A 20,806-nucleotide genomic window follows, 5' to 3' on the forward strand; every position below is an offset into this window, starting at 1 on the left:
ACAGACAACTCAGGGCGCAGCAGCATTTCAAGTATTCATCGAAGTTTTGTGTCGGTTGGTTGTTGGCTGGAGGAGTTTTGGTTGGGGGTTGCTGCCTCCGAGGATGTTGATGGGTAGCGGGTGGCGCACCCATGGCGAATGTTGTCAACCATGATGCGGGTGCAGATGCGGTTACCCTGCAAAAATCGCGACTACTCCATGCATGCGTGTAAGGAGTACTCCCGAAGGACCAAGGAGTACTCCAAAATTAACCACAATTCATATAAAAAATATGGTCCAATTAACATTGCGATGTCTAGGGCAGGACCATATACTCCATCTCTGCATTACATCAAAGTAGCACAAAACTACTCCCAACATACTCCAATGACATTGTCGTTATATTTTTTCGTTTGTACACGCTTTTGTTCTTCACTTCGCATATGCTTTTTTTGAAATTAATAGAAACCAAAAACAACAAGTAAGAAAGTCTAAGTTCGGGCGGAGCCGAACATTAAATACCCGGCGCAAGTATTAAATATATGTTTTTCTCCTTTCCGAAAGCTACCGCTACATGATAAGCCGGGGTGTATACATTTTAAGTAAATTAGCGTCCTTAAATTTCGAAATATTGAAATTTCAAGCATTTCTGAAATTTACCGTTATATGAAAAGCGGCCTCAATTTTAGTCCGATTTCAACAATTTTCAACGGTTTGCTTTTATGTGGCAAGCACAATAACCATACCGAGCTTGGTACAAATTGCTAGAACGGTTAGCGAGATACATATATGTGATCACAAGTTGGTAAAGAATTGTTGCAACCATCAATTTTGAATAAATTAGCTTCAATATTTACTCATTTATCGAAGATTTTGTATTTCTCGAAATTACCGTTATATGGGATGTGGGCGTAGTTATTGTCCGATTTTAGAAATTTTCGGCCATTTGGTATGCTGTACCAGGACCAACAATTGTGCCAAGTTTGGAAGAAATTGGTGTAGCGGTTACCAAGATATACACATGTAACCATAAGTGGGCGTGGCTACGCCCATTTGCCAAAATTTTGTAATATTCTTATTTTTCGTCTAAAACTCATTGCAAATATCAAGTTTGAGTGAATTATCTTTAGTAGTTACTAAAACATCGCAGTTTCGTTTTTCTGAAAATTACCGTTATATGGGAGGTAGGCGTGGTTATTGTCCGATTTTTAAAATTTTCAGCCATTTAGTATGCTGTACTAAGGCCAACAACTGTGCCAAGTTTGGAAGAAATTGGTGCAGCGGTTACCAAGATATACACATGTAACCATAAGTGGGCGTGGCTACGCCCATTTTCCAAAAATTTATAATATTCATGTTTTCCGTCTGAAACTCATTGTAAGTATCAATTTTAAGTGAATTATCTTCAGTAGTTACTAAAATATCGCAGTTTTCGTATTTCTTAAAATTACCGTTATATGGGAGGTAGGCGTGGTTATTGTCCGATTTCGCCCATTTTCAATACCATCCGTCCTACACCCAAAAGAAGTTCACGTACCAAGTTTCGTTAAGATATCTCAATTTTTACTCGAGTTATCGTGTGCACAGACGGACAGACGGACGGACGGACGGACGGACAGACAGTCACCGCTTAATCGATTTCTCTTTTCATTCTGATCATTTATGTATACATTTGTCTATATCTATCCCGATTCGTTTTGCCTGTTACAACCAACCGTTATGCGAACAAAGTTATAATACCCTTGTGCACAAGTGCGCTCGGGTATAAAAATTAAAAATTAAATGTTGCCTCTGACGACATTCGAACCCGAACATGCTGGGAGCTAAGAACTAACAGCTAGCATCTCTACACGTTCAGCTACAGCCAGACATGCAAATTTACTTTCAAATGCTTAACTTCTATCACATTTCGTTAAAACACGAGCAGTGATCGGGTAACAATAAGCTGGTGCAGAGACACGAGTTGGTCCGCTACAGCATGACAGAGGAGCACTTTTGTAAGTACTCCAATATACCACAAATAGACTACATGGTCCAACGATTTTTGCAGGGTAGTGGTCGTTGGTGACATCAGTCGCTTTGCTAGTTGTTGCTCAAACTGAAGGTGCAGTTCGAATGAGCATTGCATGCTGCGTCACGATCCAGAAAATAAAGGTCGCGCCATTCGCGGACCGCTAACCCTCTCATCGTCAATTTGACAGCATCCACCCAATCGCTGACGTCATAAAATACTTTTGTTTACATTCACTGTTGCCAACTTTATGCTTTTCGCACCAAATTTAGTGGGTATTCAAAACGCGAACATTTTTGAGTTTGGTGTTTGGTGCTTGGTGCGTTTTTGGTGCTTTTGTTTTTAGTTTGAAGACACCAAATTATAAATCTTAAAAACATGGAAGCAAAATTTCTAGCAATCATAAGCGTGGTAAGCAACTTCACAAAAATTTAAATAAAATCATGGCACAATCATAAGCGACAACAAAATATGTGGCGCACCTTCAATCAAGCCAGAAGAAATCGACCGTCGTGCAAGAAACATTGATTTTTATTAATTTGAATCGGCATCCTTACAATATAATTATGTATGCATATAAAGTCCATAAAATACACCAATAAATATTTGGTGCTTTTTCAAATTCAAAACTTGGCAATACTGCCTTTTGTTCGATGCTTCCTCTTTTTCTTGTCGAGTTCGTCTTGCTCTCTCATTCTGGTATTTATTGACGTCACGGCCAGTTACTCTCAGCTCGATTGGCGCAATCTTGTATTCTATCATTCTTGATGCTGCGTGAGGAGTACGGCAATGTGGAGTGTGGGCATTGTGCAGCATTGTATACACACTGGCTGCAGTAGGTTGTTAATTAGTAAATGGTTATTTTATTATTAAACAATCTAACGTTGAAATATGGTATGAAATGCCGTAAATGCAAGAAATATTATCAGCATTTGCATGTAACTAGCAGAAATTGAACAAGCAGCAAAATCAATACACCGCCCGCTTCACTTGAATAGGCACACATATTTTCCTCAAGATCCAAGCTTATATCTGCACTTGTGGGCATCAGAGAAGTTTCTTTTGATATCGTTTTGAAGAATGACTAATTTCGAGGAAAATTGGTGAAAGCATGAAATAGAGCCAGAACACAAAAGCTAGATGGAAAAAACAAAAGTCCTTTACGAGGTCAACTTCTTATTGTCGAGATATTGGACCGAGATTAAAGAAAAACGTTGATGTTGATGACATCCCAAAAGAACTACGAATTTCTCTATATACATGTGCTCAAAAAAAAGGGCATCAATTTTACTATGCAACATTAAGAATCACGACTGGAATTTTGTACAACTCGCATGGCTGGAAGGACAACTAGAAATTGGTGGTTTTCTCTGGCGAAAACGGATTTAATAATAATTGTCACGAAATTTGAAAGGACGAAAGTTGTGTCTTCCCTCCATGGCCAAGAAGAGAGTATGGCAGTCCGAACTGCGATTTCGTAGTCCATAGCAGTTAAGATAATATTTAAAGTTTCCCAAATTACGAAAAATTCATGCAGAAAAATTATTAACGACATTTTTCTAACACTTGTCGCATATTTTCGCACCTTGTTCTTTAATATGCTACCAAATTACGTACCGATTCGCACTACAGGAGCTGTAAAAACGAGTATAACGAAGCAACATCGTATTTTTTCAGAGTTTGTCTACTTAATGGAAAATTCAAGGCAATCCATGTGATGATTGACAATTGTTCTTTCCGGCGATTAAAGTAGTAAGCAGCGAGATGTCCCTGATTTTTCAAAGCGCCTGTAGAAATGTCTACCGGATAGGGGTTTTTTCCATACATTGGAATTAAGGATGTAGTACCCAATACTAAAAGTGTTATATGTTAGAATTAAAATGGATGGTATGCTTTTGTTGGTGTGTGTGACTATTCAAGTGAATCAAAATAATAATCATACATTTCGTGTAGTTTGATAAAACGTGAAACAAAATCCAAAGTAATAGAGGCATTTTCTCCATTTTCACCAAGTTTCTTTGAAATTGATCATTCTGTCAATATGGAATCAAAAACAAACTTCTCCGATGCCCAAAAATCCAAATATAAGGTCAGATATGAGGAAAAGGTACGTATTCCAGTGAAACAGGCTGTAAAATTAAAATTCGAGCATACATAGGCAATACAAAGATGAGATATCTTAATGGGTAAGGCGCTAACCAAATCTCTATAAAATATTAGGGGAGCTCACGTTGAATAGCATTTTAGGTATAAAGTTGCTACGTAGCAATATACCACATGTTTTGTTGCTCTTCCAACAACAAAATGCGTGGTAGATTGCTATGTAGCAACTTTACACCTAAAATGCTACGGAAAGTGAGTACCGCTATTGAAAACATCAAGTTTTAAGGCCGAAAACCTACCATAGTAGATATGACCGAGCAATAATTTTAACTTTTATTTCGTTAGATGTTAAAATATTGTGCAAATTTTTTAGCCGGGACAAAAGTTCATACAACAAACGACTTTTTTCGTCCAAAGTTCGCCTTTGCTTTGGCCTAAGCGGTACTGAAACCGAATCGAACTGTGGGTTCGGGAGAATGCTTTGTACCGGAATCTTTAGGGATCGTAGTTGAGATTATCTTCCAAATTTTTCCAGGCCTAGGTTTGCGACAGTACTGAAAGTAGTGGCGAAAACGAATCTTAGCCCCCAATCGAAGGTGACGGAATCGATGTCCCATCACTTGACTATGACGAGGTACGAAAACCACAAAGCCGCTGGAGCTGACGGCCTTCCAGCCTAGCTATTCAAGTACACCGGCGAGGAGCTGACAAGGTGCATGCATCAACTCTTATCCAGAATATAATAAGACGGACGCATGCCCGACGACTGGAATTTAAGTGTGCTCTGCCCAATCCACAAGAAAGGCGATCCCGCCATACGCGCTAACTACGCGGGGTTAGCCTTTTAAGCATAGGTTACAAGGTCTTATCGAGTGTGTTGTGTAAGACTAAAGCTCACCGTCAATGAACTGATTGGGACTTATCAGTGTAGCTTTAGACCGGGTAAATCCATTAAAACCACGTGTTCAACGTATGAAAAATTTTGGTAAAGTCTCGCGATATTTGCGAAGGAACTCTTCGAGCCTCGAGAGCAAGGGTGAATGAAGACAAAACGAAATATTCCAAGCTACTAAGAACCACTACAACCAACCAAGCAAGTTTTGATGGATATTTTGCTATGCGTCAAGTATAAAAAGCATTTAGAAATTTTTGGTTCATGTTTTGGCCGATATGCTTTTACTTCCTTCGGTGTACATACATATTTGTCCTTTAATAACTCACAGACCCTTTCGAATTCTTCCACAACCGCAATCTTATTTTAAAATGTTCCGACTAAAATTTAAAGCTTTCCAATATTTATTACCTACAATTTATTAACTCACTATACACATTTGGGGTCAACATAACGCAGCAGGATACAAATTAATAAATTGCCCACATATGTAAGTACTTATGTCCAGAGGCGGCTAAAGAAACCTCAATGCTTTGTAATTTGCACCAATTTAACGAGTAAATGACGCTCGTACACATATGTACATAGGTACATGCACTCAACTCCACACCAAATCACGCCAATCTGTTGCGAGCTATGTGTTACACACGTAGACACAAAAGGTAGAAGGTTTCAAAGTTTCAACAAAAAGTGTCAAACTTTTTTCATCTTTTACAACAAACTCCTCTTCTATTTGGGTTCAATGCGGCATAAAAAGCTTTAGACACCCTCGCCAATTAATGCGATACACTTTGATGACTTCATTCAGGAACATCACTTATATACTTACATACACATGTACAATGATTACCCTGATGAGGGTGGTGGTTGGGGTGATTGCAGGCAAACATACACTAACTTAACTTAAATTTGTTTATCTAATAGAGCACAAATGCAAATAAAACAAATTTGAAATTTCTTCCGCGCGGCCTAAGGACCAATTAACCATGAGTAGGAAAGCGGTCTTAATATCAAATACTGACGTTCATATTTTGAAAAAGGTCCAAAAGTTAGTGAAGAGGGGATCGGATTTAGAGAGTTGTGAGATATTTTTGAAATTTTGAGAGAAAACGGATTCAACTTTTTTACTGCCAGTTGTTTTACATAGGAGGGTTGTGGTCACTGAGGAAGAAAGGGAAAAAGTTTTTGGTAACCTTAGATTCGATTAGACTAGATGTACGGGAAGGAGTTGTTAATCTAGTAACCGCGACCAAGAAACGATCTATTGTAACAAGCTCCTATATGGCTACAGGCCTTCTTCGATCCACTTATTACCTATTAAAAACCTCGCGAGGTCCTTTAGCTGATGGTCGTTTAGGTCGTATGCTCTAGGTACGCTGATGCTAGAAAGCGAAGTCTTCACAGTGACAGATAATGTGGTCTACTGTTTTCTGCTTTGCGTGGCACAACGTACGCTGATCAGAGTTAAGAAAACCTGTAGCAATTCTTACTTCATGCCTATTGAAGTGAAGGAGCGCTTCGGCTCTCCTTGCAGATATTTATGGAATGAAGGAATTAGCTTGTCTGTTATCTTTCATATTTGTCCAGTAATGTCTCAAGTAGCACAAAAGTCAAAAATACACCAAAATATTTGGTGTATTTTTTACATTGGCGTGATATACATTTTCAATATAAAAAATATGCTATTTCTAAGCGCAGTTTTTGAACAGTTTATTTCGATTCGGTGTAAAAGTTATACCGTTTTTTCGTGCATTATTTACACCTACCGTCAATTTTTTTTTACTGATTTTCGGTATATATATTATGCCAGTGGTATACAAGTTTTCTTGTTTCTAGAACATAATATAAACTCCGTTGGTGTAAAATACGTATTGGTATTGGCTCAAATCATACACCTTAATGGTAAAGAATTTACATCATATTCTAGCATAAATATATTTTCATGAGTGTGAAGAGTACAAAAGGATTCGAGGAATAAAATTTACTACTAATCAAATTTTAAATTAACTCAGTCATAAAATTAACACCGCAGCTCTTTTTTAATCTGCGCGACTTGGAATTCTTTTTATAAATCTCAGCATTCCTTTTCGTAATATGCAGGCAAGAAAATCGCGAATATATATGAATGTGAGTTCCTAATTTAAAAACGAGGTACATTCTGTCGAGTGAATTTCGGTACTACCCCCTCTAAAACTCGAGCGCCTCAAAATTTATAAGGATTTGAAGGTTTTTAAATAAATCTGGGAAAACTTATATTTTGAAAGCAATGAATTTTTCGCCATTGTATAATTTTTAAGAGATGCGCTGTTTAAAAAAGGTTCGAAAATACACATAAAGTGGCATAGTTGAGCCAATGTACATAATGAAATTGTTAAATTAGTTAAATAATAGTCATAAAGCTTTAATATGGCGTCCAGCTGAGTTTCAGTATTAGGCTAAGTTTACAACCTAACATATTAGCGTAGCGAGAATACATAAAAATCGCTTCTAACCAACATTTACACAGTCTTTGGTGTTTATCGCTGTGCAAGCAAATAAAAATTATGCAGTTTGTTAAAAAAAGCTCTTTCTCATACTTAAAGCCCAAATAAATAAAAAATATACATATGTACATATTTATATAATAAATTAAACATCTCTTTTACTGCTATTATATACAATACAATATGCTTAAGTTGCGGTATAAATTGTCAAAGGGGTGTGGAAACAAAAAAAATATATTAGGGGAATCCCTACGTAGCAATGTATCACACGTTTTGCTGCTTTCCCAACAACAAAATATGTGCTAGATTGGTACGTAGCAACTTTAAATCTAAAATGCTACTCATCGTAAACTCCCCTATTCTAAAAAATTAGTCGTGTATAATTTTGCTGCAATTTAAACACTAGCTACTTTTTAATCGCCAGCGATTATGCTGGCGAAGAAGTTTCTTTGGATTGAGCGATTTCCATTGCATCGTGTAACGCTATTACTCTAGGTTGTGAACTTAGCCTTACTTTTATAATACTTTGAAAATATGGTCGTCGTTGAAAACTTACACAGATTCTTGAGTTTGGTACAAAAATATTTACCAAGCCAAGAACGGTGTATTTATTTTGCCCTAGACACAATTCAGTTTGAGAATTTGGTATAAAAAACCCAAACAAACTTTAAGCGTGTAGGGGTGCCTTATTGATGCATATTTCACCACTGGTGTATTAAATATACCAACCAGTGTCACCACTCGACAATATTTGAGGAACAAAAAATCCTACCAAATCAGTTTCCAAACTACCAATTTTTTTTAATCATCAGATATTGATATTTTATTTCGTTTCTGATTTTACTTCATGCAAAAGTATGAATCTTTGAGATTAATTCAATTTATATCAATTATTTTATGTCTAAATGTAAAAAAAATACAATCGATATAAACATTTTATATTTGGTAACAAAAAAAATTTATTACTGTGCTCGCGCAATTTTATTTTTATTTATTTGTTTTCATTTAACCATGATGCAATAAAATTACGGAATATCAGCAACATAATCTTAATATTTCGGTACGAGTTTTAGGCCATTTTAGCACGCTTTCAGTACGATTTTCTACTTTCACATCCCCATTGTATTACCGCCATTCGACAAAATTTTTACAAATGTTCTAATAAACGAATATGCAACAACAGCTCAATGCATTTTTGACATTTCGAACAGCCCTGAAATGAAACTACCAATTTATCAAAACGGCAACACTGATAGCAGCTCTACTTGCGGTATGTATAATAAGCTCATATTATGTGTGTATTATGTACACACACACTAGCTTTGTTTCTTTACTTTCCTAGCAGATCATTATCAGGAAGAAGAATGGGAAGAATTACAGAATTACGCTCACAGCGAGTGAAATATAGAAAAAGTCAAGAAACGCAAACTAGCTAGTAAACACCTGACCGATGCTTTTGACAACTGAACATATGTATTTGCTGCGAATTTTTAATCGCATTTTATGTTTAAAAATTGTTTACAAATACTCAGGTTTTGCCACACTTTATCAAATTTAATAAACCGCCCATTTTTATCAAAAAATACAAAAATATGTAAAAGAAGCAAATCAAAGTAGCTGTGCCTAATCTCTCTAATGTTGGAGCAACAGCTGAATTTTTCACCGCATAACGTGAAAATTATGTGTTTCTTGTAATTTGCTTTTGTAATTTTTTACTTATATTCGGCTAACACTACCTTGTGTAAATGCGCCTATCTGTAAAGAAACAAAGCTACTGTGTGGTGTATTCAATATTCATTTTTTGGTGAATTCTTTGGTCCACTGTCAATTGCTCTCAGAATTTGTGATGTGCTGAGTCGCTACTTTTAAGTATTGATCGATACTCGGTACCGATTTAAAAAGTATCAAATACTTTCGATGCTCAGTACCGAAATCTTGGAATTTCTAATAAAAGCGCGCAACAGCCAAAAATATGAGTTATATGTACACATACATATAGTGTCAGCTATTAAAAATAAATAATATTGCCACCAGAACTATTGCAATTGGAAAGACGGTTGCGATAAGTAAAAGAAGGCGAGAGTGTGTTTTGCGACATCAGTATCAGGGCGAATTTAATAAGGTGGTGTTACCGGCGTATCTGAATTTTTCGCCGTGGAGGACATTACATCAAAATTACGTGTTTGTTGTAGTTCATACTAATGACAGTATGAATATCTGCGTATAATTTGTAAGTGTAATTTTTTACTTATATACGGCTAACACCACCTTATTAAATTCGCCTTGATCATTATTAATTGCCTGCCTTGTTCGACGCACACATTATACTTGCTTCACTTAACTACATACATACAAACACATTGCTCATCTCTTGAGAAAGGACCGTCTTATTTGTACATTTTGGGTTTTTAGGCGATGTCTTATAAAATATCAATAATGTTTACCCCCAAAAGTAGCCTATGTCGAGATAGCTCCTTTTCCCTTTCAGGCCACATTTCATTGGATTCTTAAACAATATTTTAATGTTTAACTAGCCAAAGATGTAGTTCAAGATGCCCCTATAATAGAATCTTAATTAAAATATAAAACAATTTCAAAGGAAACTGATTTTTTTTTAATTCAAAGTCAAACCATCTAAAGTGACTTATACTATGTCTCCATTGAGAGATTTATCCATTAAGATTTAATAAATCCAGTTGCTAAATCACAACCGTCTCCATTACCACAACGAGATATGTTTGACGTTCACATTTTTAAATATTTGACGTTTGCTTATGTATAATTTTATAAATACAGTTCTGGACATTGATATACAGACAGATAAAAGGAAGGTACCAAGCGGAATTTCATTATATGAATTCTGAATATTATTGGCTTCGTATTCGTGGTAAATATGTATGTATAATATATAGTTTGGAAAGTGTAACGAATGGTACCATATTCCGAATCATTTTCCAAAATTTAAGAAAAATTATTAAAACGGTAAAAAAACATTTGCTGAAAGAAAAATTTATGTAGAACTCTCGTATTCATAGGAGGGAACCGAAAATCCAATCGTGGGCCTTTGGCATATCATGAATACGAACTGAGTTCTAGAGGATGTTCGGTGCAATGTTATCGAAGCAGAACCATTACCGAAATTTATAAATTTTTTGTCGCAGCGCGTAAATGACTTATAGAAAGCGGAGAAGACTCTGCATGATATTACTTTAAAACATTTCTTCTAAATTTTTAGTTTTTAAAATAATATTTTCTTAATTTATTACAACCAAAGTTATGTAAATATGTATTACTAATTTTCTTTCCAAACTAACAAAAATATAAAAATACCTAAAAATTCGAAAATTCATGTTTTTATGACAAGCTAGATTTCAATGTCCTCAACTGTATATTGAAAACACAAATGTCATTTGACTTATGGCATGTGAATTTGTGGTTGCCACATCCAACAAATTGTACTTATTGATCAATATTATTGAAGATTTGACGAAGATTTAACATAAATCTACTGCCTTTCGAGATTTAATTTTATATGGTAAATCTCAAAATATGTTCGGAGCAGCAGCCGATAATGCAATCAACATAAATCATTAGCCTCACATCGCAATATAAAGCGTTACATTTAAGCTTCAAATATTTTTATCATTTTGTTTAAACTTCTAAAAATTTTGTACCACCCTAGCATAAATATTCCCAGTCCGCTATTGAACATACGTACATTATTATTGTAAAACCACTCACTTTATATTCCAATTGCAAAACATATGAGCATATACATGGAGGAGGGTAATTACTTGGGCTCATACATACTATTATACTGGACGAATGCAGGCGAACGGGATATGATGTGTACATAGTATGTACAACTGCTGTGGCTCTTAAGGCGGGCGTACAAGCATGTCCACATATCCATAAAAAACGGTCCATATGTATATCAAATAATGAGAGCATGTAAAAAAAGAACAAGTTTAACTATGTATTACTTTTTATCGCTCGAGGCTCTCATCTGCATAGAATTAAATATCACCGTTGTAAACTCCGTAATTCCCCTTTATGCTCACTATTAAGAACAAACATTTTGTACATAATGTATACATATATACCTACACTAATAGGCTATTGCTCATGCGGAATTAAGATTTGCAATCATTCGATTTTGGCAATAGAACTGAGCAGCAGCTCAGCAGCGGCATAGGTGCATTTTATAGTTTAAGCTCACGGCAACATCATCGTTTAGAATTCGAAATCAAAAATTAAATAAAAATTAAGTTGTTTCAACAAATCAAAGGTGTTGACCTTTTTTTTGTTAATTTGGAGTTTAATAGCTGCAAAAAAAGCTTTGCAGCTCAACATTTGGTGACCCCGACGTGATCGCCGTGCGTTTTTGGTGGAATTGTACTTTTCGATATTTGGGAGATTAAACTGTGTGCATAACGCTTTGTACATAATAATATACTCGTATACGCCTATAGCCGAAAATTTGAATCCGTTATTCAAGAGCACGGAACTTTGTGAAACTTGTAGCGTGATCTTGAAACAGTTAAACTGTTAGCTTACGTCTTCAGCATATTTTGTGAGCCGCTATTTCTGTTCATTTCCCACGCAACGGTTTCCAGTTGCGATTTTTCCCGAGTGTAGTACACATCACGCGCTGCCGATATAAATTCGACTTGAATCCATCATGACACTTAACCCAGCTAATGGTACTCCAGGTATCGAAAATGCTGCTCAATCAAATGAACAGGTGGCCACAGATCGAGTTAGCTTTTTTAAGTTAAAAACAAAAGCAATATTCAACCGGCTTGAGCGAATAGCTGCCGAGATGGACAGTGATAAGCTGCACGGGATGGACGAATACGCTCTGACGGCACTACTGGACTCATTGGGGGAACTGAAGTCAAGTTTCAACGGTGCGCACACAAGCTTGGAGGAATTGGATTTTGATTCAATTTGCAGCGATCTGCCTGGTAAATTCGACTCCAATTTAGTTAACCTCAGATCCACTCTGCAGCGTGAAATTGGAAAGCGTAGGGCACCTCAGCTATGCTCCACATTCAGGGTTAACGCCAATGAGTCGCAATCAATTATAGTGAACACCAACCGATCACGCTTGCCGTTACTTACACTGCCAAAGTTCACTGGTGCCTATACTGAGTGGACAAACTTCTTCTCCATGTTCGTATCTGTCATCGACAAGGATAGCGACCTTACGCCGGTCGACAAGCTTCAACATCTACGTTCCTGCCTGAGTGGTGCAGCGCTGGATACCATACGTTCTCTAGAAATAAATGAGGCTAATTATAAAAATGCATTAGATCTTTTGCATAAGCGTTTTGATAACAAGCGTCTTATATTTCAGGCACACATCAGGGAGATCTTCGGGCTGGGCAAAGCAGATGGGTCAGTAGGCAGGCTACGGGAACTAACTGACAAAGTCACCGCTCACATACGTGCACTGCAATCGCTTGGGTCCAAGGAGCAAATATCCGACTGTATCATTGTACAACTACTAATACAGAAGTTAGACAAAGCGACTCAATCCAAATGGGAGGAGAATTCGCCGACAAACGAACTACCTTCGTGGGACCAGTTATCTACCTTTCTGGAGAAGCGCTGTAGAACGCTCGAAAACGTCGAACACGTTATGCAAACACCAGTTGGTCAAGCTGGTAAATCTGGTAAAAACGTGAGTACCAACCAAAGAAAATCATTTGTTGCTTCTGGTGGCTCAGTGGGCGGTTGCGTATTTTGTGGATCCCATGAGCATCTGATATACCATTGTCCTCGCTTTACAAATCTGTCGCCAAACCTCCACCAAAAAGAGGTTAAACAACTCACTCTATGTCTCAATTGTCTAAAAAAAGGTCATCAGATGCGCGACTGCAAATCGGGGTCTTGTCGTAACTGTCAATCAAAGCACCATACACTTTTGCACTTTGAGCGCTCTGCTCCAACTGCCACCAGCCCTCAAGGCTTAACTTTGAAATCCGCTACAGCCCAACCTAATGCCATGACTGCAGCCTTATCTGCCTCGTCCCAGGCCCTTACTTCTCCATCTGATGTTGTGCTTCTAGCCACTGCGGTAATTTTTGTAAAAAATCGTGCCGGCACTTTCGTACCTTGTCGTGCGCTGTTAGACTCTGGTTCACAGCTGCACTTTATCACCTCTCGTTTCACAAACCAGCTGCAGCTGCGCAAAACCAAAACCTTCGCTGGAGTATCTGGCATTGGCGACGTCAACTTTTCAACGGAGGGATACTCGGTCGATCTCGTACTGAAGTCGCGGACTTCTGATTTCTCGACGACGATTACTGCTGTTGTCGCACAAACGATCACTGAAAGTCAACCTGGCCTTACAGTGAGCACCGTTAATTGGCGACTTCCCTCCAACATCCAGCTGGCTGATCCCAACTTCAACATACCACAGCGTATTGATCTGCTTATAGGAGCAGGACTCTTCTTCGAACTTCTCTGTGTGGGCCAAATTCAGTTGGCGCCTGGGCTGCCATTGCTTCAAAAAACTCGGTTTGGTTGGGTGCTGTCCGGTGGTGGACAACAAACGCCCAAACTCTCATCTTTCGTCGTACGTCAACGATCATCTACTGACATTGATTGTAGTACTCGGCTAGATTATTTAGTGCGTCGTTTTTGGGAAATCGACCATGTAATTGAGCCAATCGCTAAAACAACAAAGGAAGAGCTCGACTGCGAAGAGCACTTTAGGCAAAATTATTCGCGTCTGTCTTCAGGCGAGTATTCCGTGCGCTGCCGATGAAGAGTAGCGTGGAGTCACTAGGTGATTCGTATTTACAGGCACTACATCGCTTTCGCAGTCTTGAACGAAAACTGACTCGCAATCCACAGCTCAAGGAACAATATGTGGCATTCATTAACGAATATTTGGATCTCAACCACATGTCACTAGTCTCCAGTAAGGATGTTCATGACTGTAAGTTTTTCCTTCCACATCACTGTGTCATCAAGGATGACAGCACTACAACAAAGCTGAGAGTTGTATTTGATGGCTCTGCAGCTACAACTTCGGGCTTGTCGCTGAACGATCTGCTCATGTCAGGTCCAACAATACAACCGAAGCTTTTCAACATCCTCATTAGATTTCGATCGTTTCCCGTCGCACTTACTGGAGACATCTGCAAAATGTATAGATGCGTTCGAGTCACTGCACCAGACGACATGCTCCAGTGTATACTATGGCGTGACTCTCCACAAGATGACCTACGCGTGTACAAGTTGAATACGGTGACCTATGGAACTAAGCCTGCATCATTTCTGGCTATTCGGGCCATGCATCAGCTCGCGTTTGATGAATCATCAGCATATCCCCTGGGTTCAAAGGTCGTTCTTCGAGACTTCTATGTGGATGATATGATATCTGGTGGCAATTCAGTGCGGGAAGTGCGAAACATTATGCAGCAAACAACAGGTCTTCTTTCTCGAGGTAATTTCCAATTACGGAAATGGTGTTCCAACAGCCCTGATGTTCTCGGCGATATTCCCCAAACAGAAAGAGAAAGCTTTCTCAAATTCGATGACGGCAGTGATATCACCAAGGCTCTGGGACTAGTCTGGGATCCGTTCAAAGACACTCTGTTGTTTTCGTTTTCGCCGATCAGATCTGGCAGAACGCTCTGTATTAGCTACCATAGCTCGTTTTTACGATCCACTTGGCCTACTAGGCCCCACTCTGACAAGGGCGAAAATTCTTTTACAGCGAATGTGGAGGGATAAGCTCGCGTGGGATGAAAGCTTGCCCCATTCACTGGATACGGCCTGGTCTACGTTTTGTGAAGATTTCGTCAACATTCAACATTCGTCATTTCCGCGCTATGTATTACAGCCTGGAGCCGCGCTTGAAATTCATGCGTTTTGCGACGCTAGCCTTGAAGCATATGGCGCTTGTGTATATGCTCGCTCAACTAAGGATAACAACGTCCAATTACAGTTGCTATGTTCAAAGGCACGCGTTGCTCCACTGAAAACTCTGAATGTGCCCAAGTTGGAACTCAGCGCTGCCGCTCTGCTTGCGCAGTTAGTAGGTGAGATAGCCAAGATGAAGGTTTTTGACTGCCGCTTCTATTGTTGGTCAGAGAGCTCTTGCAATCAGCTCTTTGGATGCACGGTCCAATATTCTTGCACAAAGCAGAAATCAGCTGGCCTGAATTTCGCGAACCACAAACCAAGCTTTTGGAAACTCGTCAAAAGGTATTACTCACATCAAATGATCGACCCGACGTATCTCTTTCATTTAAGTACATCAACTCGTTTGGCAAAATGCAGCGTATTTTTGGTTACGTAAGCAAATTTATCAATATAAAAAAATTGCCAAGGACGTCGCAGCTCACGTCTCGGGACATTCATCATGGGGTTCAGTTGTTAATTCGCATCCTTCAGAGAGCGCAGCTTTGGTCAGATTACGTCGCTCTGAAAAATAAGAGGTGTGTCTCATCATCTAGCAGCATCTCTTCATTATCACCATTTTTAGATGACATCGGTCTGATTCGAGTTGGCGGTCGCCTGAGGCATTCAACTCTTGGCTTTGAAGCGCGTCACCCGTGTATTCTACCAAAGAATCATCCGCTGACGTTCTCCATAATTGCACATTTTCATCACAAGCACCATCATGTAGGGCTGCAGTCACTACTTGCAGCCATTCGCTTGCAATACTGGCCCATAGGTGGCAGAAAAACTGTCGCCCACGCCCTCGGTAAATGCATTATATGTTGTAAATCGAGACCGTGACTCGTCGAGCACATCATGGCTGACTTGCCTAAGGATCGCATTGCGGCCTCACGCGCCTTTATTGTCACTGGTGTAGACTATTGTGGGCCGTTCTATTATAAGCCAGAAATGCGTAACAAGTCCCCTCAAAAAATGTTACGTTAGCGTTTTTATCTGCTTCGCAACAAAAGCCGTCTGGATGGAGTTAGTGAAGGACTTATCGACCAGCGCCTTTATCGACGCTCTAAAGAGATTTGTTGCTACTCGTGGCGTACCCAGCTGCATTTGGTCAGATAATGCAACAAACTTCGTAGGCGCAAGAAACGAGTTGAGTGATTTGCGACGCCTATTTTTAAGCGAGGAGCATCGTAGCGAGGTCCATAACCACTGTCTCAACAATGGGTTTGATTGGCGATTCATCCCGCCCCGCTCGCCGCACTTCGGCGGCTTGTGGGAAGCAGCCGTAAAAACAGCTAAGCAGCACTTTTATCGTTCGGTTGGCTCTTCACTTCTTGGCTTTGACGAATTGCGCACTCTGGTATGTCAAATCGCTGCTGTTATTAATTCTCGTCCTCTTGTACCACTTTCAGAAAATCCAGAGGATTTAGACGTGTTGACGCCAGGGCATTTCCTGATTGGTGGTCCACTAATAGCTCTACCTGAACCTGAGCTGAGACATTTAAATTGTAATCGTCTTGACCGATGGCAGCGCGCAACTCACGTGCACCAAATTTTCTGGAATCGGTGGAGTCGAGAATATCTCACTCTCCTCCAGCAACGAGCGAAGTGGCGCACACCTCAGGCCAGCATTCAAGTGAACGATATCGTATGCGTCAAGGACGAAAACTCACCGCCTCTGAAGTGGCCCCTGGCCCGTGTAATCGAGGTTATCCCTGGAGCTGATGGTGTAGTACGAGTGCCAGTTTTACGCACGTCTAGTGGAACAACCCGTCGAGCAGTGAACAAGCTGTGCGTCCTTCCAGTAAACGATACTGTTGAAAGCCCTGACCTTTCAACGCGGGGAGTATGTTCGGAGCAGCAGCCGATAATGCAATCAACATAAATCATTAGCCTCACATTTAAGCTTCAAATATTTTTATCATTTTGTTTAAACTTCTAAACATTTTGTACCACCCTAGCATAAATATTCCCAGTCCGCTATTGAACATATGTACATTATTATTGTAAAACCACTCACTTTATATTCCAATTGCAAAACATATGAGCATATACATGGAGGAGGGTAATTACTTGGGCTCATACATACTATTATACTGGACGAATGGAGGCGAACGGGATATGATGTGTACATAGTATGTACAACTGCTGTGGCTCTTAAGGCGGGCGTACAAGCATGTACACATATCCATAAAAAACGGTCCATATGTATATCAAATAATGAGAGCAAGTAAAAAAAGAACAAGTTTAACTATGTATTACTTTTTATCGCTCGAGGCTTTCATCTGCATAGAATTAAATATCACCGTAGTAAACTCCGTAATTCCCCTTTATGCTCACTATTAAGAACAAACATTTTGTACATAATGTATACATATATACCTACACTAATAGGCTATAGGCTCCGTTATGCATACTTGGCATTGCTTGAAAGTTGTCACATCAGGAATCTGTTAAATGAACTTCGCGCGTAAGCGGTTACCCAGCGCACAGTATTACATACGTAAAAGTCTGTTGGTTTTTGATTTCTACGTAAAAATGGTATAGCAGTGCATGCAATGCCAAGTATGCATAACAGAGCCTTATTGCTCATGCGGAATTAAGATTTGCAATCATTCGATTTTGGCAATAGAACTGAGCAGCAGCTCAGCAGCGGCATAGGTGCATTTTATGGTTTAAGCTCACGGCAACATCATCGTTTAGAATTCGAAATCAAAAATTAAATAAAAATTAAGTTGTTTCAACAAATCAAAGGTGTTGACCTTTTTTTTGTTAATTTGGAGTTTAATAGCTGCAAAAAAAGCTTTGCAGCTCAACAAAATATTTAACGTCAAATCTCGTCAGAGGGCTAAATCGTCATTAAATCTCACAATGGAGACATAGTATTAAGCTACTTTAATTGAACGGCACAGATATAATGACGAAAGTTTAGTGTGTCGAATCGGTATCGGGTACCGAAAAGAAAGTATTGGGTACCGAAATTTTTTTCAAGTATTGGGTACCGAGAATTCAGCACATCACTACTCAGAATGTCGCCTGAATAATTTTAACGACATTTGTTAACGTGGAGCTATTTGTGAACCAAATGAAAAAAGTGGCGCATTTTAGGAGCTGGTGTAGTTTTCGTACTAATCTCAATGAATAAATAGTACCAAAATGTTAAAGGTAGAATTTTGATTTGAAAGATATACTGGTGGAATAACAAATACACCCAAACGTTCTTTTTTTATTCAATCTAATCAGATTTGTACCAAAATCCATAAATTTACACCAATTTATACACCAGTGTGCTACTTGAGGTTGCGCTTTATTCTTCATCCAGATATAGTAGTCTCGCAGAATCTAATAGGGATTGACTCAAGATTTCCAAGAACGCCACTAAGAGGGCGCCACGAGAATCCTGGCGAACTTCTGTACCAATATTGAAGAGAACTGTGGAAACTGTGGATATTTATCCACAAACCTAACGGCAACATCATGTAACGAAGTGCTAGATGCCCCAGGATGCTCTAACGGTACTTCCTGAACCAAATACCTACTCTTCCCTAGGCAAACCCGTAATCGGCGTCGTAAGTTATGATAGGAACGAATGGGACATAATGTCCCTCCAACCTTACAGATCTTCAGGACTAGGCGAAATCATTCCCGCCGAATTACAGGCAGCTAAGGACATACTGTGCCATCTGCTCTCTCAGATATTTACAGGTGGTCTTTTCACCAAAAGAAACAGGGCCGCTCCTCTGAAATCGAATGATTTCAGGCCCATAAGTCTAACTTCATTCCATAAATGAATAGATGCGGCGGAATATAAAAAAATTATTATCTCCTCGAACCAACAAGCATATCCTGAGGGCAAATCCGTGGATACCGCGCTTCACGAAATCGTATTGGTCATTAAGAAAGTACTTGCTGGGAGTTTTTCGAGGGAGCCTTCAATAATAGCCATGCTGAATCTGTTGTTAAGTCCCTTCTCAGTGTAGGGGTGCAACGGGTATTGAAAGCTTCTTTCAAGCGAGCACAACGCCCTACACCCACGTAATCTCTGAAATTTATTTTGAATATTCCATCGGTGGATCTCTATGCAAGTTTCTGGCCGGTTTTAGTGTTGCAGAATAAATGCTATCCAGCCATGAAGATACCTCAAATTCAGACGCACAAAGGTACTGGAAACTCTAAACTGCGGAAACTAATCTGATTTCACTCGGTTTGGCCGCTCCTCTCTCAGCTTATAGTGGGGGTAATTACCGGACGCAGCCTTATGGCCACGACTGGAAAGAGGTTGGAATATCCAACCAATGATTTGTGTCTCAGCTGCAGAAGCGAGAAAGAAGTGGAGAGCATCGAACATTATCTCTGCCACTGTCCCACACTGGCCAAGATGCGCAACCAATCCTTCAAGAAGTACTTTTTAACTTCTTAGCCGAGCTGAACTTATAAAATATTCCCAATTTTGTGTGCTATATACATACATAATGCGTACTCGGTGATTCAATTTCTAAGGGAAGGAAAAAAATAAATGGCTTCCGGCAGTGGTATCATATTGGGTACTTTATGCTTACGTGTGCTGTCGTGCTTTTGCACGGTAGCAGCCACTATACATAACCTTACATGCTCTTTAAATTACCAATATGCGCAACTAAGTTCATACTCCTCTATGCCCAGCCACAGTAAAGAGCCTTCTCCATTGCTAGAATGCGGTTCTTCTTTTTTTAGTCTATGAGTAAATACGCCATAGGCTCGTAGTCAATCCCTCGTTTTAGATACTGATACGTTGTAGAACCTCGCTTGCTCACGGTATCCAAGCAAGGTGACCAACCGCCCTACAACTGCTTACTTTTTTAGACGAATTTACAAGTTAAGCAGGCAGGATTAAAAGATAAAAGGATGCTGAATACCGGCCTTTGTGAAATCCGCGGCTTTCTGGTTTGTTGAAACCAAAGTAAGCTTCTGTGCAATAATGTGTTTAACAGCTCATTTGGTCTTGAAGTTATAAGCTTGAAGATTGAGAGAGCTGTGAATGTTACCGAAGCTTTAATCTCCTATGGATCGGAATTAACGCGCTATGTATCATATGTATGTCTCTGGAATTTTATTAAAAATCAACTTATCTCGAGATAGGCCATTTTCCCTTTAAAGTATATATTTCATGGGGTTCCCAAACAATATTTTAACGATTAGCTACCCATAAGCGCAGTTTAAGATGACTTTTAAGAGAAGCTCAATAAAAATATAAAATTCTGTGAGGGAAACTTTTTTTTCGTTAATTGAAGGTCTAACCATCTAAAGTCACTTGTTGATGTGTAAACATTCTATCGCTCGGTATGGGTAAAATTTACGTTCATCAAGCCACATTTCTGGACTAGTTCACGACAAGTTTAGCACCATTTCAGGACTAGGGCGGTAGTATTTCAGAACCTGATT

General features: G+C 39.1%; 1 protein-coding gene across 2 annotated transcripts; it reads left to right on the forward strand.

The window, feature by feature from the left end:
- Positions 1-11,189: 11,189 nt before the first annotated feature.
- Positions 11,190-17,975, forward strand: LOC118741089. 2 transcript variants are annotated; one of them, XM_036472923.1, is made up of 2 exons: positions 11,190-13,154; positions 16,798-17,975. In XM_036472923.1, the coding sequence occupies exons 1-2, from the start codon at positions 12,150-12,152 to the stop codon at positions 16,813-16,815; spliced, it is 1,023 nt and encodes a 340-aa protein (XP_036328816.1). In that variant the 5' UTR covers positions 11,190-12,149; the 3' UTR covers positions 16,816-17,975. The 2 variants fall into 2 exon arrangements, with proteins under 2 accessions (XP_036328816.1, XP_036328815.1); XM_036472922.1 differs by lacking the exon at positions 16,798-17,975 and having other exon boundaries at positions 11,190-12,761; positions 12,828-15,103.
- Positions 17,976-20,806: the final 2,831 nt, after the last annotated feature.

The sequence above is a fragment of the Rhagoletis pomonella genome, unplaced genomic scaffold, assembly GCF_013731165.1.
Source record: "Rhagoletis pomonella isolate Grant_MI unplaced genomic scaffold, Rhpom_1.0 Rhpom_scaffold_00006, whole genome shotgun sequence".
NCBI classification, from domain to species: Eukaryota; Metazoa; Arthropoda; class Insecta; order Diptera; family Tephritidae; genus Rhagoletis; species Rhagoletis pomonella.

Bases quoted from the DNA above. Each gene is read 5' to 3' on its own strand.
- LOC118741089 (XM_036472922.1), top strand. From the start codon at position 12,150: ATGACACTTAACCCAGCTAATGGTACTCCAGGTATCGAAAATGCTGCT. The intron at 12,762-12,827 runs GCTAATTATAAA...CTTATATTTCAG, and splicing joins GTTCTCTAGAAATAAATGAG to GCACACATCAGGGAGATCTT.